The 25,459-nt window shown below is 42.4% G+C and overlaps 1 protein-coding gene across 5 annotated transcripts in view; it reads right to left on the bottom strand.

Annotated features, from left to right (window-relative positions):
- Stim1 (stromal interaction molecule 1) overlaps nt 1-25,459 on the bottom strand; it is a 167,832-nt gene continuing 142,373 nt past the window's right edge. Inside the window, exons 7-14 of one of the 5 annotated variants that reach the window (XM_051192448.1) lie at nt 19,548-19,725; nt 11,494-11,661; nt 10,860-10,960; nt 10,202-10,437; nt 8,617-8,709; nt 6,399-6,465; nt 4,119-4,155; nt 1,688-1,872 (exon numbers count right to left, since the gene is read on the bottom strand). In XM_051192448.1, coding sequence (XP_051048405.1) covers nt 1,828-1,872; nt 4,119-4,155; nt 6,399-6,465; nt 8,617-8,709; nt 10,202-10,437; nt 10,860-10,960; nt 11,494-11,661; nt 19,548-19,725 — 925 coding nt within the window. In that variant the 3' untranslated portion in view covers nt 1,688-1,827. Of the gene's footprint in view, nt 1,873-4,118; nt 4,156-6,092; nt 6,466-8,616; nt 8,710-10,201; nt 10,438-10,859; nt 10,961-11,493; nt 11,662-19,547; nt 19,726-25,459 lie in introns of all 5 variants that reach the window. The other 4 variants (XM_051192446.1, XM_051192449.1, XM_051192445.1 and 1 more) reach the window with 4 other exon arrangements.

The following is a 25,459-nucleotide window of genomic DNA, read 5'->3' as shown; positions in this document are numbered from 1 at the left end:
TTAAAATCTCCTACATGCTTTATTGGACTTCAAAGAATCTTATGAAATAACACAGAAAAGTCCATGTGAGGGTGTCCAGGGGGCTACAAGGCAGTCTATAGCCTAGCACCCACCTAAGACCAGCCCCAGCTGCACCCAACCCAGGCCCAAATTAGGATCTTAGGGTAAAGGCATAACAGAAGGGGGCAGAAGGAAAAAATACCTTTACAGCCATAGCAAAAACAAGTAAAGGAGAGTTGTCTGGAAGATGGGAGGTGTGAGGGGAGAAGTGGTCACACAGCAGCCTTCATATACATGTACCATCTTCCTCCACCACCCCTTCCCCAAAATAGTTGTGTCCATTTTGAGCCTCTGGCCCGGGCTATGCAGTAACATGAAAATGGAGTCTGACAAGGGAGGATGCTGTGCAGGCACTTGGGAAATTCAGGAGATTTAATTTATTTTATTTACTTTAAAACTGTCTTTTGGTTCAAATACAACATCCTTGCCCAGGGCTCCACAAGAGCCCTGTGTCATGACTATGGCTCCCATAGCCAGGGGAGCCAGCTGACCTGAGCCCCAGTAGTACTGATGCTTGAGGAGTTTCAGGGCAGCACCTCTTAAGAGACACACTCCTGCAATATAGGGGAGCAGAGGTAAGAGGAAGGCAGAAGTGGGCAGGGCCAGAGAGAAATGGCAAGTGCCTTACAGCCCACAGCTTTGGCATCTACTCATCCTCCAACTAAGAGAAGTCTCTCCCCATCAATACAAGGCCTTTTCTCAAAACTCTGGTGACTTGTTCCCTGGGAGCTGGCTCACTCCCTGAATGGAGCCCTGGAGATCCAAATGAGCTCCAGGATGAGGTTTCCTCCAGCCCATCACACATCCATAGAACAAACCTCAGAGATTAGGACCTTGGCCCAGTCTGGGGTAAGCAAAATGATTATGAATAGGATGAAGAGATTTGAGGTACAGGTGTCAGAAGTTACCCCTCCTATCTTTCCACAACTGGTAGGAAAGTTGGGGAATAATGGGGCAGAGGAGCCTGAAAGCAGGGGACAGAAACAAAAACCAAACCTCAAAATTGGGACAGCAGAGACAAGTGGAGCTGGGAACTGAGGGGACAGCACTAGGACATGCACTGGAGTGGACAGGGTGTGACAGCAGCAGCCATGGTTGGAAGGGTTTCAGGGCAGGCCGGCCACAGTGGTCAGTTAATAAATAATGATGAGTGGGGCAGGTATGTACATTGCCCAGGCACCCTAGGCCAGCCCCTCCATGCCCACTCTAGGGGCCGGATTTCTCAAAGAAAGGAAGGGGGAAAAGGCAGAAAACCCAGGGAAGGACAGGCTGTCTCAACACTGCTACCCCACCCCCTACTTCTTAAGAGGCTTCTTAAAAATTTTGAGTGGAAACTTCTTCCTGCCTGGGCTAGAGTCTGTCTCCTCACCAACAGAACCATTATCTTCCTCAGCCACAGCCTTCTTGCCAGCCAAGTGGGGAATTCGTGTGTTTCGGCTACCCTGCAGGGCTCGGCTGTCTCCAACTGGTGATGGTGTGTCTGGGTCTGGGGAACTGGCGCTATGAGAATGGGAAGAATCCAAAAGTGGAGAGCCACCAGGTGGGCCTGAAGGGTTCAGCTCCACCAGGCTGTGGGCCTTGTCTAGACCATGGTTCAGTGCCAGTAATGCCTTCTTGGACAGAGCAGGGCTATCGGGCAGTTTCTCCACCAGAGATCCTGGGTGGACCCCCTCAATCAGCCGATGGCTGCCATTGGAAGGCATGGCATTGAGAGCCTCATCTGCAGCACGGCCCATCTGAGGAGGCTTGGGAGCCACACGCTGGCGGTCACTCATGTGGAGGGAGGACTCCGAATCGGAATGGGTCAAATCCCTGCAAGATATAGGACAGAGAGGAAAAAAGGAACATAGCATATAGGGAAATGGAAAGAGGTAGAGAAGAAAAAGAGAGGAAAAGTAGGATTGTGGAGGGGAAAAGTGAGTAGGAATAGGAAAAAGGGAATAATGATGAAAAGAGACAAAAAAGAAGAAACAAAAACAAATGTTATTATATACCACCATCATCAGGCAAACAGCTTTATAATGGCTGGGCCCCCTCCCTACCAAGGTGCTACACTGATAGAAACCATAGGCTCAAATGCCATAGGCATCCTCTTCAATAACCTGCCTTCCCATAGCTGGCAAAGTTTCTTAGGACTCAACCCTAAGCTACCATAGCATAGGTGTTGTCTGAATCACCATTTTCCAAGCCTTCCTCCCCCACTTAATTCCATCACACCTGGGATACATGCAGTCTGGGCCAGAATCCAAAGGACAGGACACATGCAGTCAGCGGGCCTGACCAAGACTGGGGAGAAGTTAGAACAGCCTTGCAAACAATCCCTCATTCATCCCAAAGGCACAGTGCCTCTTTCTCCCCTCTCCCAGGATTTTAAGAATGCCATGGAGAAGTTCTGCAGAGTTCAAATCAAAGCAGGAAGTGTGGGGTTTGTTTCAGAGTTCTGCTGACGAGTAATGTAGGGAGGCATAGAAAGATAGAACGTTGGCCTTTAAGGTACAGGGGTTGAGAAGAGCTCTAGATTCTTCTGTGTGATTTTACATAAGTCATCTAACTTTGCTAAGCCTCAATTTTTGCCCAATGAAGACGGTGTCAAGCTAATTATCTAATATGACTGTTTGGAGGAACAAAACTGTTAACAAAACACATGGAAATTGCAAAGTATTGTAGAAGTAAAGGCAACGAAACCAGCCAACCTGGAAGGCCAATATGGGACCAATCATAAGAGGCTTTCTTTGCAGGTCTGAATTATGGGATCATGCCGTTACACATTGGACATATACACAGAATCTAGTTCAGGGACTTGAAACCTTTTAAGGCTTAACTGAGCCCAGGAAGGCCAATCCCAAATGCCACTGCTCCTGCCTCTACCACTGCTCCTGCCTCTACAACAAAGGGGCGAATATTAGGAAACCCTGTCAATCTTGAATCCCCCTTCACTTTCCTAGAGGTCTAAGAGCCCACAACAGAGGCAGAGGAGAGGGACAAAGGAAAGGTATAAACATCCGAGTCAGAAGAGTAGGAAAGGAAACACAGGACCAGGTAAGAAGGAAGCCAGGGGTCAAAGGTTACAAAGGGCACTAGCCTTCTGAAACAGGCAAAAGTAATGGGGTTGGCTCATAGCTATTGTAGGTTTCTTTCTTAAGGAACTAACAAAACAGCAGTTCCATGGGTCAGTACCTTCCTGTTTGCAGGTGGAAGGGAACTAACGCTAGCCCCAGCTCCACTACGACAAATACTGCTTCAGCCACAAAACCTATTGTCTATAAATATTCAGTCTCCTATTTGGCTTTATATTTCTGACACTGGTCCTTGCTTCTACCTAAATGTGCTTTCACCATGTATACATCTGTAATCCCAGTATTTGGGAGGTTAAGGCAGAAGAACTACCCCAAATCCAAGGTCAAAAAGGTACATACATAGTGATCCCCAGGTTGAACAGCCAGGGATATATAAAGATAACCACGTTTCAAAAACAAAATAAATTAAGTAAAATGCTGGCAAGGTACCATACACCCATACTCCTACCAATTGGGAAGTAGAGATATGGGGGCTTAGGAGTCAAGATTACCCTTAGCTACATAGCAAGTTTGAGGCCAGCCAGGATAATCTTAAATAATAAAAAAGTGTCGTTGTTTGTCTAAGCACATAACAACCCTTCCCATAAACATAAACCACTAAGAAAGTGTCAAGACATTCTGAGAAACCACACTAAAAATGGTGGCTTTTTTAAACTGAGGAGGTAAGGATCCTAGAGATTTCTACCTTTATAGCACCAAGGAAAAGAGATAAAAAGGCTTGGACCTCCCAGCCTTACTTCTCCTAACCCACAGTTCTGAACTTGTTCATGATCCTCATCCTTCCATGCCTCCCTCATCAATTAAATGCAAAGAACCCCATAGAAATATAAGAACCTAGGAGAAAGCCTTAGTACATATAAGAGGGGAAAGGTCTATTAAAGCACTCTCACCTTCCCTCCCTGAACTTCTGAGACCTTTTAGGACAGAGTTATCCCTCCCCAAAGGCTAGGCTGCCTTGGACTCCCATCCCAAGCTACTAACCTTACTAGAGAGCCTGTTTGCCTTTAGAGATGATCCTCTGGTGCATGGTGCAAAAGAAAATGAAGCAGTGAACAGGCCAGGTGAATGCAGGCACTACCCACCCTTCCTCCCCACTGCCCTCAGCTTAGACCTCACAGCAGAAAATTACAGCAACCCCTAGTTTTCCCAACCCATTCCAGTCCTCTCCATAAGCATGGTGAGGAGTGGTCTCTGTTCCCAAACTTCCAGATGAAAATGAGGTTGAGAGTGAAATGGGCAGCTCTGCTGAGCAATAATCCTAGTTAGGGCAGTTCCTTTGTGGAAGCAAAAGGAGCAGCCCTTAAGGATAACTATCTAAAGGTACATGAAGCAAAGGTAGAGAGATGGGTAGCCATGGTGAGGCCGAACCAAAAAAAAAAAAAAAAAATCAACAGAATAAGCAGGCTATAGCTCGGCAACAAGGACTTGACTACAGTCAAAATTTCAGGGATGAGAGGTATGTCCACAGGTAAGTCTTACTTGGAGTTCCCTAAGCTTGTCCCATACAAGGTCAAGACTACTACCTCTGATCTTAGCCTAACATTTTGACATATTAGCAAGGAAAGTCAATGAGCTGCCAGACCAGGCTGAGGAGAAGCTTTCAACTCTTTTCTAGGTCACTTACTGAGACCTTGCAGAAGAACAAGTGTCCTGAATGAAAAGTCATGTTCTAGTCTTCACTCTGTCTTAATTATCTCTGCAACCTGGGGAAAATTGCCCCTTCATAGCCTTAACTACCTACCCTAAAAAGTAAGTATTATAATACCTGCTTAAAATTTCTTGTCCCAAATTTTCAAATCTGTATTCCTTCTCCTGTAATTCCATGAAGGCTGTGCTCATTTACTCAGTCAAGCTAGAAACCTGGATGTCAAAATAGAGTACCCCTTCCCATGCCAAGATCTCAGTATTTTCCCAAGTAGTATGCTGCAATACCTCAAAATTCCTTAGTCTTCTCTGTCCTTCCTACTGAAGGAACACTAATATGCTATTTCTGAAGTGGAAAGACTTTAATTTTTATTTTACTACTCATATTTATTTTGTGTATTGCACACATGTATACACACATGGCACAGATGTGGAGCTCAAAGGGCAACTTCCAGGGGCTGGCTCTTTTCTTTTACTATGTGGGCTTTTGGGTTCAAAGTCAGGTCATCAGACTTAGCAGCAAGCACTTGTAATTACCCCAAGTCCTCTAAAATGGAAGTATAGACAATTCTCTTTCATTTAGAAACCCTTTTATGGTATTCCATTTCTGAAAAGATAAAGGCCAAACCTTTTAATTTTCATCATTTTGACCTTATCTACCTACCATTCCTTCCCACCAACATAAATGCAGTATTTTCATTACAAATATATAATATGTTCTTATACCCCCATTCCTCTGCACATAACATTCCCTCAAGCTAGAACACTATTTCCTTTCTCTATGCATAGGGCTTCACCACCAATGTCATCTCTTTGTGAAGCATTCCACCTAGATCCACACACTGTTAGTCATTCCTCCTTCCTCAGTACCCCAGAGCACTTATCAAGTCAGTTTGTAATGTATTTGTGGTGCCTTTCCCAGATAAGACTATAGGTCATGGTTATTGGGATGGCATCTTATCATCTATGAATCCCCATGTTCAGAAGAATCTGAGACAGAGTACATCTGTTTAAGGAGTAAAGGAAGTAAGATGACTGAGCTGAAAGTGCATAATTTAAACAAGTGTTATAGGATCGTGAGGGAAGAGGACAGCTACTCATTTTTTAGAGTCAGAAAACTCCAAACAGCAAAGGGAAGACAGGTGTAGGAAATTAAGCTGACCTTAATAAGGAAGCCCAGAACTGAAATAGGAAAGGACAAGGGGGAAGATTCCCCACCACACCTCCCGAGGTCAACAAGCAGCAGGCAGCAGGCAGAGGCCATGGTAAAAGCAGTAGGAAAGGAAGAAAGAGAAGAGAGACAGCTGATACCCCAAGCTCTCTGAATGCCCAGACATCACAGCGATGTTGTCAGAAGGGGTTGGGTCAGGGTAGGGATCCATCTGGAGGAAATAGGAAGTGCTGTGGTGATAGTAAACAGGGTGAACATGGACGGTGTTGATGGTGGTGGTGGCGGTGGTGGTGGTGGTGGTAGAAGAGGAACAGGAAGAAGCAGAGGCAGATGGAGGGCTGCTCCCGTGGCCTTCAGAACTGAAAGACTGTCCAGATGAAAGGCTACGCATTCGCCGCAGAGATACCCGGCTTGTCAAGAAGTGGCCAGCCTCGCCCTCTACCAACCTCTGAGATCCCAGGCCAAGCTGTGGCTCCGTCAGGCGCTGCCGAACACTGCTCTGCAGGCTGGGGGCTGCAAGGAGAGTAGAGAGAGTATAAGAATTGGCCGACCCAGGTTGGATGCAGGCAAGCAGGTACCCATAAAGATATGCCTGCTAGATACCTCTCTGGACCTTTGATACCCAATCTAGGGAGAAGGACACCACCTCCCAGAAACCTCCCACTGTGGGACCTGAAAGGATGGGAAACTGTAGATGAAGTGCCCGGGTCAGTTTTAGTGGCAACTCCAGTGGAAGGAGACCTATAAAGGGAAGTCACTATAAAGGGAAGTAGCAAGGCAGTTAGTGGGAGGACACAGGCAGGGCAGTATAGGACAGGGACTTGGAGCAAGGTCCAGGAGAGCAGCAAGAACCAGCCTTTTCTTTTTAACTAACCTCAGCAAATAATACACAACACAGACAAGGACTTATACACAAACATGTTCATTGGATCATTATCAATAGCTGTATGGAAGGATATATAAAGGTGGGATGATGAAAAAAAATGAGAATCTATTTCATCTATTTGCCAGGAGACAGCAGAGATACAAAAAGTGACGCTTCTAAAAAAAAGATTTTAAGAATGTGGAAGATACTTATTAAAATGCTCTGGAGCTAGAGGTGGTAGGACATAACTATAACCTCAGCACTTGACAGGTCAAGGTAGGAGGAGTATGAGTTGGAAGCCAATAGACTAAAAAGTGAACTAGAGGTTGGCTGGGCTGTATAATGTGACCCTGTTTCAGAAAACAAACAAACAAACATCAAAACTTTCAAGGGATGAAGGATAACAATTTTGATGAAATAACCTTGAACTTTGTAACACAAAACACTAAACTTTGAACCCAAGCCTTTTTACTTCTAGCTGTGATCCTAACTCATCTACATTCTCATTTCATCCACATCTGTAAAATTCTGTGGGGCTATCCTGAGACTTTCAAGTAGCATGTCCAAAATACCTACACAAGTCATTGTACTCAATAAATATTTTAGTTACTTTTTAAAAATTCACATGTAGAGGATGGAGAGATGTTCTATCTGTTAAGTATGTTCTGCTCTTGCAGAAGATTCAAATTCGGTTCCCAGCATCCACTGAGCAACTCACAACTGCCTGTAACTCCAGTTCCAGGGATCCAATGCCCTCTTCTGGCCCCTGTGAGTACTGCATTCATGTGCACAAACCCAAACACATATCACATAATTTCAAATAAAAATAAAATCTCTTAAATTGACTGAAAAAAAGTAAGAAAAAGTATTCAGCTATGGTAATACAATGAATGCCTTTTAGGGGCTTGTTTTCATTTTTGTTTTTAGAGACAGGGTTTCTCCATATAGTCCTGGCTATCCCAAAACTCACTTTGTAGACCATGCTGGCCTCAAACTCAGAGATTCACCTGCCTCTACCTCCCGAGTGCTGGGACTGAAGGCCTGTGCCACCACACCCCGTGTAAATGCCTTTTAAAAATGCTATTCAGTTTTGTGTTTTAAACTTTCCACATTTCCTCTAATACATACATATAAATGACAATGATCTAGCTCCTGGATCAGTGCTGCAAACCAGGCTTTTGTAGGATAATTATCATCCTGACTGGAGCACCGGGTAACTTACAAATGTGAAATAAAATGACTTTGAGTTCAATCCCTGCTCCAAAAATATTTATTCCTTAAAAGTTGGAGAAAGTCAGAGGTTACTAGGGTGGCAGAGTTTACAAGGCCAACCCATGGAGAGAACACAATTCCATAGTGTGGAGAGTTAGGCAGCAGGGTTTATATAGCTGGTAGCTTTCAAAGCAAGAATGCTTGAAGAGAAAGAAGGCCATAATGGGAAGGGAAGAGGGTGGGGAGTAGAAACTGGGAGAAAAGGGAAGAAACAAGAAAAAGTGGAGTGTTCTTTGCTTTCCTTTCCCTTCCAGCCCAGCTGGAAGGTTCACTGGGACACTCTTGGCTGGGTTGAAGGGAAAGGCCTAAGTTTCCATCACCATAGATGTTTTCTCTCCAGTCCTCAGCTGAGCAGGCTGATTCTTATTACCCCCGAACCCCTCCCTTCAGTTAGTAAGGAGAGTGCTGAGGGGACAGAGGGAGCAGGCAGGGGTGTGAGGCAGGCAAGAGAAGGGGCCCATTGGATGGGAGTGTTGGTTTAGTTCCAAAAGTCGGAAAAACAAAAGCCCCAAAGGGGCTCCTCAAACCCGGGTATTTCCAGAGGGATTGATCATCCGAGCCGCCGGATGTAGAGCAGAGAGAGCGGTCACTGAACCTACGCCCCATCAGCCAGGCAGCATCTAGGGTCAACAGCCAGGCCAAAAGGAGAAGAGAATCTGATTTATGAAGGGTTTTGGCCTGTCTATCAATGGGATACAGGAAGGACTGGGGATGGGGAATGAGTAAAGAGCAGAACTTTCGGAGCTAATGATGGTTCCCCCTAACCTAGAGAGCATAAGAGCCTTTAGATCAATAACTTAGGATCCAGATTTGACTACTAGTGACCCAGTCCTTGGTAGGCCTTTGGCTAAAGACCTAACAAGATATCAGACCAAGCCGGGAATGGTGGCACACACCTTTAATTCCAGCACTTGGGAGGCAGGTAGATCTCTTGAGTTTGAGGCCAGCCTGGTTTACAGAGTTCAGGCAAGTCAGGGCTACAGAGAGTAAAGTTAGGCCAGCTAGAGTTACATAGTGATCCTGTCTCAAAAAAACAAAACCAAAACAAAACAAAAAAGATATCAAATCAAGGAAACAAGAGGTATGGACTATTGTACTTTTGAAAAAATTTATATGATCCTACATGTTTATATTCCCAACACTTGGTTGGGTGAAAATAAGAGGATTATCAGAAGTCACTGTTAGCCTGGACTAAACAGCAAGTTCCAGGATCAACTCATTAAAAAGGACATTTACAAGTAAATTTTGTCTGAAATATATAAATTTTGCCTGCAGGGGAGACAGGGACTGTGTATGGCCTTCTGAAGTGAGATCCTAAATCAGCCTTGCAATCTCCTCTGTACTACTGGTAAGGTATGGACCTAAGATAACACCTTTACCATATATATATATATATATATATATATATATATATATATATATATGCATAATTTACTTAGCTAAAATAATCCCCATCCAAAGAAAAATTCTACAGAATACTGTCCCTTTTTTCTGTGCTCTACTAAGCGTTCATCACCTTTGGGGGAAAGAAGAAAAAACCAGGACAATGAGTGGGGGGGTGGTAGGAGTGCAAGTTTGGTAGGTAGTCAGACATACTTGTACAGGAGTTCCCTCCTGGGCAAGAATGCTGCCCAGCTTGGAGACTTTGGGGACAGACCACTCTAAAGGACTGCTACTATATGGGGTTCTCACACAGAAAGGCAAGAAAAGAGATACATTCTATTCACCTGCTTTAGTAATTAAGAATAAGAAACATAAAGTAAAATAAACACAAATAATCCAAATGCATATTACTTTATACTATGAATAAAAAGTCTCTAGATAAGATTATTATTTTCACAAAGGTAGATAATAGGAGGAAGAAAAAGGAGGGCTAAACAGAAAAACAGAATAAAGAAAGACACATAGACACAGGACAGAGAAGGCATATAGCAAGGGGGAAAAAAAACCACTAAAAGGACAGCTATAAAGAAATATCTTAATGTGAATTGTTTTATTAACCAATGACAGCTGTCTTCTTTCCTAGTTATCCCCACCCCACCCCCATTGTTGTGGCCACAGACTTCTCATCTTGCACACCAAAGGCTACTTCTCTACAAAGAGGTCACCTACACTGCATGGACAAGGGTGACACAATCTCCTCATCCATGTCATCCACGTCGTCAGTCATGATGAAGTGAGCAGGGTTAGGACGAGTACTGCCCATCCAGCTGGGGTCTATGTTGAGAGCAGCCACCAAGGAGTGGATGCCAGGGTTGTTGACTATCTGGAAGCCACAGAGGACCTCAATCTGCTGCCACCGGTGCAGACGCTCCCTCAGAGCTGCCGTCACCTCGCTCAGTGCTTGCCTGAAGACAGATAAAAGAGAACCACAGGTGTACACTTTTCAGATTTTTCAGAGAAACAAATTGGGGTATATGCATGTATGAATAAAAACCACAATAAATTCATAAACTTTTTTTTGTTTTGTTTTTTTAAGACAGGGTTTCTCTGTGTAGCTTCATCCTGGAACTTAATTGGTAGACCAGGGTAGCCTCCAACTAACAGAGATCCACCTGTCTCTGCCTCCAAAGTACTGGGATTAAAGGCGTGTGCCACCACCACCCAGAAAATTTATAAATTTAAGAGCAAAGCAAGAACTGGATCAGGGCTTGGGCAGGAGACCAGAGATGTCACTCCATCCAGAGGAGATGGGACTGGGGTTAGAGGCCTCACATAACCTCAGCCTCTAAGGATGGTCATTGTGGAGGTGATAACTGGTGCTACTTACTTGGCAGTTAAGATCTTATGATCCACATCATCCAGGGAGGAGCTGTGGGCCACATGAAAGGTACCAAACAGCGTGTTTCTCTTCTTTTTTATTTTCTCAGCCTGCAAAGATGACACACTCAGCTTAAAGAGAGTACGGAGTCATGGATGGAAGAAATAAGGCCTTCCTACAGCTGGGTCCCCATCCTCCTAACACAACTTAAGCTTCACAAGGAAAAGGAAGAGAAAGAGGAAAAGAGAAAAATGAAGTAAGGCAAGGGGAGGAAGTAGGTGGACTGGAGGTAACTGGCTGAAAAGGAAAGGGTTCTAGTGTCAGTACTGCAAGCCAGAGGACTTCTGTTGCTGTGGCAGCTGGGAAATCTGAGGACACTTGCCCTCTACACACTCCTTTATCATGCTTTATCATGCCCCGAAGATAAGAGGGAATACCCCTATACTCAATCCCTCATCCCCAAATTAGGAAGTGTATATTAGAAAAAACCAGAACACACTACCAATGTATCTCTTCACTCAAAGGGAGGGACAGGGTAAAGCAGAGAAGAATGGGGGAGGGGCACAAAAACAAGAGTACAGGGAGGAGGGAGGAGGGAGGAGGGAGGAGAGCAAAAGGAGGCCCACAGGAAAGCAGGCCTCACCCCCTCCTTGGCCACCAGCAGCTGCTTCTCAGCATTCTGCTTCTTGATGTTGTAGTACTGCACCTCCACCTCATGTGTCAGCTGCAACCACTTCTGAAGGGCCTCAGGGGCATACCAGGAGCTGTGTGATTCCAGCTCCTTCTCTGCTTTCCTCAAGGCCTCCCGAACCTACAAGGACACAGGAAGTGAGTTTGCATGTTGACACTGAGGCCCTCCCCAACACTCTGTACAATTCTTCACAACTCACAGTCCATACAAACCTGCTTTACAATTCTTGAGGTAGGAGGAAATGTTCTCTGAAATTCAAATCCAAGGAAGTAAGCCCAGAGAAGAAAAACAGCCTACTTAAGGCCACTGTCAATGGTGCCAAGCAGAATTCAAATGGAGACGTTTATTCTTTTTTGCCCCCAGCACACTTTTCTTCCCTATTAAATGAGCTCATTCTCCTGGTCATGCAGCCAGTCTCAGCCAGTCTCAGCCAGCCTTCCTGATCTCTTCAGGAGTATGTCTATCACTGAATCATCTCATGGTGAGTTGGAGTCTATGTATGGGCCTCAAGACATGTGGGCTGGAAAGATGCTCCGTTAAGAGCATTGGCTCCTCTTCCAGAGAACCTGGGTTCAGTTCCCAGCACCCACATGGCAGCTCACAAGTATCTGAAACTCCAATTACAGGGAATCTAACACACTCTTCTGGTTTCCTTGAACACCAGGCAAACATGTGGTATACAGACACAGATGCAGGAAAAATACTCATACACATTAAAAAAAATAGCAAATTTTAAAAATAGATCACAGTGTGGTAGACAAAGCACTTGTTGAAAATATAATTCTGGTGAATGGGTAGAAGAATCTGCAGTAAGAGCACTCTCACAGAGGATGTGTTCAGTGCCTAGGACATGAAGTAGCTCCTAACTGCCTGTAACACAGGTGCACATACCACAGCCCTCTCGAAGAGCAGTCAGTGCTCTTAACCACTAACCCACCTCTACAGTCCTAGTTTTAGTTTTTTAAGAAATGGTCTCATGCAGCTTAGGGTGGCCTTGAATTTACTATGTGATAGAAGCTGGTCTTGAACTTCTGGTCTTTCTGCCTCCACCTCCTAAGTTTACTAGATGTCAGGCATGAGCCACTATGTCTGACATTAATTGACTTTTTAACCCTCTTTTTCTTACAAGAGACTGAATATAGACACTAATAATGGAATCGAGGATGGCTGTGGTGGTACACACCTATAATTCCAGTATTCAGGAGACGCAGGCAGGAAGATCTCAATAGTTCAAGGCTATAGTCTAGTCTATAGGGAAAGAGCTTGTATTCTGAAACAACAAAAAAGAATATAGTAGCCTATAGTATTTGAAAGAAAATGGCCCCAAAAGGGAGTGGAATTATTAGAAGGTGTAGCCTTGTTGGAGGAAGTGTGTCACTGTGGGGGCAGGCTTTGAGGTTTCTTTTGCTCACTCGTCCCTCAGTGTGACTGTTAAAATGACTTCCTGTTGCCTGCAAGATGTACGACTCTTAGCTATTGTCTGCTTGCACACCACCATGTCCCACCATGATGTAATGGACTGAACCTCTGAAACTAATAGAGCAACCCCCAATTAAATGTGTTTCCTTTATAGGAGTTGCAGTGGTCATGGTGTCTCTTTACAGCAACAAAACCCTAAGGCATAGACCAATAAGTCAGACATTTTCAAGGTATGCAAAATTGTAAGGAGTCACTGCTTTTTATTAAACTGGTTTTAGTTGCCAGGCAGTGGTGGTGCATGCCTTTAATCCTAGTACTTGGAAGGCAGAGGCAGATGGATCTCTGAGCTTGAAGCCAGCCTGGTTTACAGAGTGAGTTCCAGGACAGCCAGGGATACATAGGGAAATCCTGACTCAAAAAAAAAAAAAAAAAAAAAAAAAAAAAAAAAAAGAATGAATGGAAAATTTATTTTTATTTTTTTCCATAAAATATCATTTATTTTGATTGGTAAGGGAGTCATATAGTTCTTTTATTTAATAAATATCTAAATGTTTTTCTATTTTACCTTACCTTCCTGAGTGCTGGGATTTATAGGAATAAACTACAGTGTCTGGCTTTCATATGTTTTAGAAGAGCCATCTTAATTTCTTTTTCTGTTTGTTTGTTTCTCTGTATTGCTTTGGAGGTTGTCCAGGAACTCACTCTGTAGACCAGGCTGGCTTCAAACCCACAGAGATCCTCCTGCCTCTACCTCCCGAGGATTAAAGGCATGAGCCACAGATGCCCAGCTAAGAGCCATCTTAATTTCTAATAGTGTAAATATCAACAGTACCACTCCCACAGAAGATCTAAAGTAATTTTTAAAGGTTTTATAGTTTGCTTTACAAAGAGTTAGAATGTGAATGGTCTTGAACAATCTACTCTAGTAAAATTAATGAAGCATGTGTCCCTCATGTAGTGATAGAAACTCATACACATTTGTAAATCAGACTGCAGCAGTTTGAGTAGAGTCATCAGAAGTGAGAATTATGACCCAACTGTCATGGGTAGCACCAGGAGAGGTGATGGTGTGGACCTATCTTGCCTTCTGGTATCCAGGAAGAAAAAAAGAGGGAAGCAGAGCATGCATGTATTCTTCAATTTTTTGTTTGTTTGTTTGTTTTAATTATGCTCAGTTACTAGCATTTCTTATTGGCTAGCTCTGTCTTAAATATTAACCCATAATCACCCATACATGTATTTCTACATGGTCTTATCTTACCGAGGATGCCAGACTCTACTACATCTCCCAGAATCCTCCACCTCTCATAGTCCCACCTAGCTTGCTTTCCTATAGGCCAACAGTGCTTTATTCATTAACCAGTAAGAGAAACATACTTATGGAATAACATCTCCCATCATCCCCTCTTTTCTGTTTTGACTTTAACATAGTAAAATATATAACAAAATAGTTACCAAATAAGAACTATAGTTAACAATATTTAGTCCATTAACATTTAATAAGATTTAAAGAAAATATTCCATCATCCATCCTACCTTTGTGAGTCTAAAGTCTTATATGTAACTTACCTTTAATCCTAACTAAGGGAAAACTATAACCATAACTATCTGTCTTCAACTCCATCAAAGACCACAGAAGGATAACTTTAGAAATGACAGAGACAACTTGCTGCCTGGTCAGTCACCCAAAGTTCTTCTGTAATGTTGCATCTTCAGCCTATAGGCCATAGTGTGTCTGGCAGACTCCTCAGCAAAGCAGGAAACTTTAAACTGTCCACCTGTATTGGCAGTTTGTCACTTTTCTCTGTGTCTTGCAGAATGCCTGGCAGACTCTTCCATGAAGCAGGAACCCTGCAGTAATGTCCATCTTGTTTCAGCAGTCACTTTCCTGTGGATCCTGCATGTTTAGTTTATACAGCATAAAGTCAAATAGTCCAGACAAGGGCAGTTTCTTGCCCAAATGGCTAGTCTTGCCATATTGTGAGTAAACTCCATAACAAGTTTCTTAGATGTCCATCTTCCTTTGTGATGCAGGTGGTGTTGCTAGGAGCTGTTGTGTGCCTCACTGTTAAGAAAAACCCTAAACCATTTTAAATGCCATATTCTGTAGGTCTTTGAAAGGTTTGAAGAATGCCTATCCATTTGAAATATATCTTTATATATCTAGAAAACCTAACCAACCTAACTATAAGCTTTGACTATCATAGGAAACTATCTACAATCTGTACTTAATTATACATTGGATTTTTTAATGAGCTATATAACCACAATACCTAAACATGAAGAGAAATATACATATCACAAAATTGACCTAAAGTTTGTATTAATAAATGAAAATCCATTCCAAAACAAAGTATTCATTTCTATTCCATAATCCCCTTTTTACCTTTAAAAAGAGTTGGTTGTGATCATTAACCATTTATAACCAACCCCATTTAGATGAAAACAAACATTTACAGACACTATTTGGGAATTTGGGTGTTGTTTTTTCCAAACTGCTTCCTACTGGTTGGGGATGCTGTAATACCATGGGAATCCTAAGAAGACAGCAGACATCCTGGCTGTAGTCTGCAAGGCTGCCTTGTCCCAGCTGTTTTGAATGTTGGATAACCTGGGACATTGTTTCAGGGTGTCTTGTTTGATCAAACCATGTTAGTTCAGAACGCCAGATTCATGTGCTCTCTTCCTGAGATCACATCGGGACTGTGTTCTTCATTTTTTTATGATTTAAAAGGATTGTGAAGTCAGATGCTGTACACATAATCTCAGTCACTCAGGAGACTAAGGCAGGAAGATCACAATTCAAGGGCAGCCTGGGCAATATAGCAAGACTGTCTCAAAAAGAAAAGGTAGGGGGCAGGAGCACTATGGAGGATCCAAGATTAGGAGAAAAAATTCAAGGCAGTTTGAACTATAATATGAATTCAAACCTAGATTGATTTCTGAATGTTTGTGTGGGGGGCAGGGAGGGAAAGAGAGGGAGAGAGAGAGAGAATCTATATCAAATTCTTAAAAACTATGCTAGAAATATAGCTTAGTAGTAGAGTACTTGCCTAGTATATGCAAAGCCCTTGGTTGAAGTTATTTTTTTCTTGGTTATATTAGATGATTCTAGGTGAGGGCTCATTTACATTGCTGAGTAATAGCCCACTAAGTATTCTATAATTAACTTTTTCATTTTCCTGTTGATAATCACTTTTTAGAATTTATGATTTTATGAATAACACTACAATGGATGTAGTGTTATTGAATATGTATCTTTTAGTGAGCATAAACAGTCGTTTCTGTTGGGTATATAGTAATAGAGCTTGGAATGTGCTTTAGTGGTCAAAGTGCTTGCAAGCATGTAAAGCCTAAGTTTGATCCCCAGCACTGGAGGCAGAAAAGGGGGTAGGGAATGCTACGTATTTTTGTACAATGGTTGTTCCTATCAATACTGCTACCACCGATGCATGGCCTTTATGTTTTTAGGCATTCTGGTAAACATAATGGTATTTCACTGTTATTTTGACTTTCACTTCCTTAATATTGTTTTTGGTGTTTTGTTTTTGTTTTTTGTTTTGTAGGGTTTTTTTTTTTTTTTTTTTTTTTGCTTTTTGGTTTTGTTTTTGTTTTGTTTATTTGTTTGTTTTTTACAATTGGTCATTTGACTTGTGAAGCTCTTCTCACTTAAATACTTGTGTTAGAGAGATGCAGAGTGGGAGAGCTTGAAGGTGGAAGGCCCCAGCTCAACGGGTCCAGAGGGAAGGTGGATTTAAGCCTAGCTCTTTGTAACAAGCCTCAAACACCTGAACTGAGCTGTAGTCAAAATGGGTGAACCTTGGCATTCCCTGAACTCCTGCATACTGGATTCTTAAGGTGGTTTGAAAGAAAATGGCCTTCACAGGGAGTGGCACTATTAGGACATGCAGCTTTGTTGCAGTGGGTATGGCCTTGCTGGAGGAAGTGTGTCATTGTGGAGGTGGGCTTTGAGGTCGCATATATGCCATTAAATCCCACCATGATGATAATGGACTAAACCTCTGAAATTGTAAGCCATCCAATTAAATGTTTTTCTTCATAAGAGTTGCCATGTTCATGGTGTCTCTTCACAGCAATAGAAACCCTGAGACAGTCCTCATGAGTAAAAGTATAGCTTAGAGTAGTACTGGGAGCTAGGGAAACATTGTAAGATGGAGCCCTACCCTAACCATACCTTTATAAGATCCTGGTTGCAACTAGAAGGAACAGTAAGCCAAGACAAGGTTCATCACATGGTGCATGCCAGAGTAGAAGTAGTGACTTTCATTAGCCCATCTGCACCACTCCACCCAGTTCAGCATCATGTACTGTGCTTACCACAAGGACCACTGCTAAGTCTCAGAGCTGGTGATCCAGGCTCATTCCCACCAACCACTCAATGTGCACAGCTGCTGATTCTGTGCACTCTGACACACAGCCTCCCTGCCTTTCCTGAGCTGAAGCAAGCTTCCTGCAACACTGGAGGCCTTTCAGAGACACTTGATCTCTGTGTCCACACCTGAGTATAAAGACACAGATGGTACTACACAGAGATGGCATGGCAAATCAGGTTCTAAGAGCTCCTGAATCTATATCAAGGGTATTCTGTAAACCCTACAAAGCCACATCCTAGGAGCCCTTGCTCAGTGATTTCTGTCTTTGATACACTGGTCAACAGGAGGTAGAGGTTCTAATTTTATTTTTCCCTAGTTCACATTAGCACAGGCCAGCCATCAACTCAATGTGTAGCAGGCATGACCTTGAATTCTCTTAATCCTCCTGCCTCTGTTTCCTAAGGGTTGATTACAGGCCTATACCACAACTCCAGGATTTTGTTTTGTTTTTGTTTTGTGTGTGTGTGTGTGTGTGTGTGTGTGTGTGTGTGTGTGTGTGTTTTGTTTTGTTTCTGATTTTGTTGTTGTTTCTGATACAGAGTTTCACTGGCTGTATCCCAGGCTGGCCCGGAACTTGGAGTGTCCGTCTTGTCTCAGACATATTGTAAGCTCAGTGGGCCGGCACCTCTAGTTTCATGAGATTTCTTTGTCATTCATTTGTGCCTCTAGCTTCCCCCACCACTATATACTGACTTTCAAATTGCTTAATAGGGACTCATTAGGTATTTAAGATCTGTGTGTGGTAGATTGATAATAAAATAAAATTACTATTAGACCCTAAAAATAAAATAACTTGAGTTGTCTTTTCTTATTTGTAAGAGTTCTTTATATACCTCAAATGTAAGCATTTTTATATGTGTACACACACATACATACACAACATACACAAACACACACACACACACACACACATAAATTGTGGCTTGCCTTTTTGCTTTTTTAAAAAAATATTTATTTATTTTAAGTGTATGAATGTTTTGTCTGAGTGTATATATGTGCATCATGTTATGTGTCTGGTACCCTCAGAAGTCAGAGAAGGGGTTTGAGCCCTGGAACTGGAGTTATGGATAATTGTGAGCCATCATTTGGGTGATGGGAATCAAACCTGCTCTTGACCCCAGTCATCTCATCAAACCTGTTTTGGGGGTGGAGAGAATGTTATTTTGTTTTGTTTTGTTTTTTTGACAGTGTCTCACTATATATGTCTGGCTGGCCTGGAACTTACTATATAGACCAAGCTGGCCTGGAACTTACAGAAATCCATGAGTGCTGGGATTAAAGGTATGCACTACCACACCCAAATGTTTTTTGCTTTTTTATTTGTTTGTTTTTGCTTTCTTAGACTGTTGTGTAATGGAAATCAATCATCAATCACTATATGCAACCTGACTCTCACAATGTTAACTCAAAAACAAAAGAAAACAAAACAAAAAAACAAATGCACAAAGCATGTATACACAATGCCATTCTTTTTGTTGTTTTATATTATTTCTGTCATTCTAAATATTGAGCCCAGAATCTTATGTGTGCTGGGAAAAGATTCTACCACTAAGCCACACTCCTAACACTATATAATGCCATTTTTATGTTTTTAAAAACTTACATATGTATATTGGAAGTGGGGTGGGTGATATACACATGAGTACAGTGCTCATGGAGGCCAGAAGAGGGTGTTGGATCTCTTGGAGCTGGAGCCACAGGCTGTTGTGAGTCACCTAACATGAGTGCCAGCTCCTTTGTAAGAGGACATCCTCTTAACTGCTAAGTCTTCTCTCCAGTCCCACTGATGTTTTTATAAAATTCAAAATCAAGCAAAACTAATCTAATTTAGAGGTTATAACAACAGTTAGTCTTGGAGTAAAATCTGACAAGAGCAAAACTGAGCTTTCTGAGTGGTGCTTACACAGGCATATCCATACGTAAAACTTACCAGCTTGATACTTAGGATTTGTTCACTTGATGTAAATACCTCAGTGAAAAGGGGGAAGGGGTAAGCAATCACTTTTATCTCCCATTATCTGCCATTCTTTGAAAATAATGGTAAACATTTTTATAGCTTTCCCACTGCCCTTATTAGTAAGTCTAGAGGGAAGATTTGAACCAGATTCAAAATGTTCACACATAAAGCTTTCCAGGGGACTCTGGTCCCCTGCCCTTTATACATCCCTTGGGGCATCAGGTATGAACTCTTACCTGCTCCAGCTCTTCCTCAGCATACTTTTGGCGGCTCCTCTCATTCTCAGTACCCTCCCTCAGCTCCTTCAGCCGCTGAGCTTCCTGCTTGGCAAGGTTGATCTCATCACGAAGCTTCTTCTCCAGATGGACCTTCTCTACTTCCACTGTGCGGTGCTCTTCCTGAGCTTTGTGGAGCCTGGGGGGGGGGGGAATGTAGAAAGCTGGAGAAGACCAGGCAAGGAAATGCCAGCTATAGCCTCTCTGCTGGCTGTGCAAATCTGAGCTAGTTAGGGTCAACAGAAACCACAGTCGTTAGCCTTAATTCTTATGTTGGCTATTATCCTGCTGCTAGTACACAAGATCATGAAGCCAGGTTCACAAACATCTGTAACTCACACATTCAGATTATAACAGGTACACATCTGTCCTCCAAGCAGATAGTAATATCAGCCTGGAACAAATATGACTATGAAGAAGGCAAATAAAAGACTAGAATTCAAATCTTTGTGATTTCAAAGTCTGTAAGTATTCTCCCATTTCAAGACATATGGAAGGTTCAATAAATGTAGAAAGCACTTAATGATAGATAAAAGTGAGGCAACAACTAATGGTTCAGATTCCGGTGAGGTAGTGATAGGAGGGAAGTTATGGAAGATGAAAAAAGAATTATTAGCTGAACCTCTTAGACTTTCAAATGCCTGTTCCAAGCAGCATGTACTTGCATGTGTGTGTATGTATGTGTGCTTGAATACACACACACACACACACACACACACACTGGGGTGCATGTTCAAGTAAGGGACAGGACTGGACAAGTCTTAAAAGATTACCAGTTGCCCTTGGTCCTATGGAATTTTCAAGGTTGGTAAGATTTTAAGGAAATCAGTTACAATAAAACTCTATCCTTAGCCAGGTGGTGGTGGCACATGCCTTTAATCCCAGCACTTGGGAGGCAGAGGCAAATGGATCTCTGTGAGTTCAAGACCAGCTAGCTGGTTTACAGAGCTAATTCCAAAGCTACACAGAGAAAACCTATTCAAGTTTACCAACAGTAGACTAATGATTGTCTACAATGTGGTTGTACAATAAAGAGATGAATACATGGTGCTGAGTGAGGCAAAAGAATGAGCAATCAACTGTGTCTGACAGGAGTCAGGGAAGGAAATGGGTAGAGTATATCTCTGCTGACTAGTACCAATTAACACAGCTAGAGTAATCTGAAAGGAGGCAAATTCAATTGAGAAAATGCCTCCATAATATCCAGCCATAAGGCATTTTCTTAATTAGTGATTGATGGGGGAGAGCCCAGCCCATTTCGGGTTGTGCCATCTCTGAGCTGGTTGTCTTGGGTTCTATAAAAGAGCAGGCTGAGCAAGCCATGGGGAACAAGGAAGTAAGCAACACTCTTCTACAACCTCTTCATCAGCTCCTGTCTCTAGGGTCCTGCCCTACTTGAGTTCCTGCCCTGACTCCCTTTGAGGATGAACAATGATGTGGAAGTGTAAGCCAAATACACCCTTTTCTCCCCCAAGTAGCTTTTGGTCATGGTGTTTCATCACAGCAATAAAAACCCTAACTAAGACAAGATCCAAGAGAAAGAATTTACTAATTGTTCTGAAAATGAAAAGAACTGTGCTATTGTCTGGTCTTTTTAACTTATCAGGAAGCACTAAGTTAGCTAGGAACTAGGATATGAGGATAATAAAGGAGAAGATACTTAGCAATCAAGTGCTGGGTTAGCCTGACTGAGGTCCTTGGTTTGGTACAAAGGAATGGGGGGTGGAGGGTTGACAAGAAAGGAGAGGGCAGGAAAGGTGAGATAAGAGGATGAAAGGGAGAAGTAAAAGGCAAGGAAAGGGAAGAAGTAAGAGACCAGCGAGGTAGCTCAGTAGGTAAAAGTGCTTGCTGCTAAGCACAACAACTGAGTTTGATCCCACGGACCCACGATGGTAGAATGAAAGAGAGGGAGGGAGGGAGAGAGAGAGAGAGAGAGAGAGAGAGAGAGAGAGAGAGAGAGAGAGAGACTCTGATGAGTTATTCTCTGACCTCCAGACCCACACCATGATACCTCTACACACACACACATACACACACACACACACACACACACACAGAGAGAGAGAGAGAGAGAGAGAGAGATAAACAAGTAAATGTAAGAAAAGTATTTTTAAAAGAAAGAAGCTGGGCATGGTGGTGCACACCTTTAATTCCAGCATTCTGGAGGTGAGTGGATCTTTGTGAGTTCCAGACCAACCAGGGCTACATAATGAGACACTGTCTAAAGAAAGAAAGAAAAAGAAAAGAGAGGTAGGGTTTAGAATTAGGGTACAGAAAAGTAAAAGATAAGGCAGGTGTGGTAGCATAAGCTTCTAGTCACATAAGTAGTAGCGGGAGGAGGATCAATGCATGTTCAAGCCCAACCTGGTCTACATAGCAAGTCTCAGGCTCTGCAGGGTTACCTAGTGAGATTACCATCCACTACCACCACCAAAAGTAGTAACAAAAAAGAGAAACGATAGATTATTGCTTACTTAATTAAAATGAAAATATCCAAGCATGTGAAGAACAATTATAAGCCCAACTCTTGGAAGGTGGAGGCAGGAAGATAAGGAGTTCAAGGTCAGCCTTGGCTCTAAGAAACCATGTCTCAAAATCAACAGAGAAAAATATGATTAAGACAGGTATAGAATTCAATCTTTCAAAAACAGCAATCCAGACTTGTCTGCGACTGCAGCCCTAATAAGAGGAGACAGTAGTCTACACGTAGCTTGCCAACGAATAGCAGTTTACTGCCTACTTTGCCCAGAGAAGGAGTTAATTGGATGAACACCAGGTGGCGATACATACATTTCTTCCCAACTTCTCTCCTGGCTGATGTCTACTGTCCCATGAACCAACTGCAAGAAAGTGTACCACTAGGGATTCAACCCTTCACAGAAAGGCTCTTGTCTCCAAAACAGCCTCTACTGAAAAGCCAGTATTACCACTTCTTTCCTCTTTAATACAGAGTGCCATTAACAGACTCACTTGTATCTTCACAGACAGATATCAATAAATATTATTGGGTGCAGAAATGAGCAACTAAACATACAATCAAGCACTGTCCTACTCCAAGGCAACAATCAATAGGCAATATAAGGAAGAAAATTAAGAGCCTGATTGAAAGTCCCTGGACACATTTCACCTATTTCTTCATAGCGAAAGGAAACAAAATTCCTGCCTTCCCCAAAGAATTGTTTTAAAACCAGTGAAATCCTAATTGGAATGTATATCTGGTGTTATATTTATTCACCAAAGTTTTGTGATGGTAGTATTTCTATAGACAGGAGGGACAAAGTGGCATGTGGGCTCTGTATTCTGTCAGAGAAAGGCGTGTGTGTATGCACGAGTCCAGAGGAAGGTGTCTGTCTCTTGCTTAGTGCTACAGTAGTCATTAAGCGCTGGAGGCTTTGGGGAGCAGGGAGGGCTCAGAGCTTAAGTTTTATCCCCAAACTTGGAATGTCTCTTGCTTAGATTCTTTTGTCTTTGGAATGAAAACAGTACATGTTTTTCAGACAAATGAAGTATGGGAATTGTTCAGACAGCAGCAGTTAGCCTCTAGTTGGCAAGGATCCAAGAACAAGGGGCCCAGCAGAGTAACCATGAATCATTTTAGAAATTAAAATCCTCTTGCCCCCTAGCAGCCAAGCCCATAGAAATGAATCTGGTGAAGCTGCTAGAGAGTGTCAAAATTCCTAGCTCAGAGGTTAGAGAAATAGCTCAGTACTTATGCTCTACCAGGGGAGCTGGGATTAGCTTCAAGCACTCATGGGGTGGCTCACAACTGGCTGTAACTCTAATTCCAAGGGATTTGATGCCTTCTTCTGTTGTCTCAGCTATCAGGCACACATATGGTATATATACAGACATTCAGGCAAAAGATTCATAGAAATAAAGGAAAAACAAATCTTTTTTAAAAGTCATTGTTCATTGCTAACATGTAACCTTCCTAGCCTTCATTTCCTCAACTCTAAGACAGAGATAATAATAATACCTAACAACTTCAAAGAGTTGTGATTATTAAAAGCAACAATACACTTTTAAAGATACATGGCTTATGGGCCAGGAATGGTGCATGCCTTTAGACTTAGCACTTGGGAGACAGAGGCAGGCATATCTCTGAGTTTCAGGTCATCCTTGTCTATGTAGTGAGGTCCAGGCAAAAATAATAATAAATTAATTAACTAACTGATTAAAAACCAAAAAGAAAGCTTTTTTATAAGAAAGCCTTTCCTCACCCATCCAAAGAAAATGGTGCCTGCTACTAAAAAGTAGCTCTTTAAATGCCTCGGGCACGATAATAAATGTCTGTAATTCTAACATCTGGGAAGCTGAGGTAGGATCATAATGGATTCCAGACCAAGCTTGGCTACACAGTGAGACCCTGTCATTAAAAACAAACAAACACCCAAAAAACTAAAGAAGCCAGGTTGGTAGTGTACATCTGTAATCTCAGCTCTTAGAAATCTGAGGCAAGAGGATTGCTATGAGTTCAAGGCCAGCCTAGACCTGGACTACACAGTAATAATATGTCTCAAAACACACATACATATCATGCATACACACACACACACACACACACACACACAGAGGCAGGGGATGGGAGACACAAACTAGGCTTCTTTCTTTCTTCTTTCTTTCAGGAAGACAGTTTGAGAGTTTGAAATTGGGTCTCATAGCCCAGGCTGACCTGGAATTCCCTATGTTTGAGGATAACTTTAAACTCCTGATTCACCCACCTCCACCACCCAACAGGCATATGTTCAGACATCAACTCTCTTCTGCTACAACCTTCAGATTAATGACAAAGAGTTCTGGCAACTCAGTCACAGAAGTCAATACTTAAGGTATTTAGAGTATATTAGAAAGAACTAAGGGAATAGGATGAAAATTTTCTATGAAGTTATTTGTTTACTTCTTTCTTTATGAGACAGGGTTTTAATAAGTCAGGCTCACATGAAAGATGACCTTGAACTTTTAATCCTCCTGCCTCCAAGCCCAGTTTTAAAAAAAATGTTTTTATATTGAGTATGTTATGCATTTCTGCACACATTGAGTGTGTGTATGCATGTCTGTGCACACACTGAGTGTGTGTATACATGTCTGTGCACACATTGAGTCTGTATATGCATGTTTGTGCACATACCCACATGGGATCATATGGAGGTTAGAGAATGACTCTGACTCTAGGAATTAGTACGATTCTTCCAACGTGTGGATTCTGGTGTTGAACTCAGCATGTCAATTTTGGCAGCAAATACCTTTACCTGCTGAACTACCTTGCCAGGTCCCTAAGTCCAATTTTATGTGGTGTTTGGCACATGCTAGGTATGTGCTCTATCACCTGAGCTATATTCTCACCCATTTTTGTTTTCTTTTTGAAACAGTCTTATGTAGTCCAGTCTTGAACTTGCTAGTAGTCCATGATAACCTTGTGCTCTTGATCCTTCTACCTCCACCTCCAAAATGCTAGAATTATAGACATGTGGCCTCATGACCGGCTTGTTTTATAAAGGAGCCATGAGAAACAATTAATGTATCTATCTGTATGAGAATGGATGTAGGACAAGAAACAGAATGGCCCATAACAAGCCCCTGGGCAGGAACACTCAAGACCTCTGGCAGCTATACATTTTTCCTTTTCAAGCTCAGAGAGAAAAAAGTTTTGTTTTGTTTTTAAATAAAATGGAATAAAAGCTCCTCTCAAGAGGAGTAATGACCCAAAGCAATTGAACGGGACAGCAGGAAGCTAGGATCTCAAAACCGTTCTAGAGGATGGCATAGCCTTTACCCCTATGTCAAAGGGTGTCAACAGGGAGCTAAATGGCTCACAAAACAGGGAACTCCCAAGAGCTGGCAGTACCAGGACTTGGTAAAGAAGCAAGGCCTTA

The sequence above is a fragment of the Phodopus roborovskii genome, unplaced genomic scaffold (genome assembly GCF_943737965.1).
Source record: "Phodopus roborovskii unplaced genomic scaffold, PHOROB, whole genome shotgun sequence".
NCBI classification, from domain to species: domain Eukaryota; kingdom Metazoa; phylum Chordata; class Mammalia; order Rodentia; family Cricetidae; genus Phodopus; species Phodopus roborovskii.
This window is presented reverse-complemented; position numbering and strand designations above follow the sequence as displayed.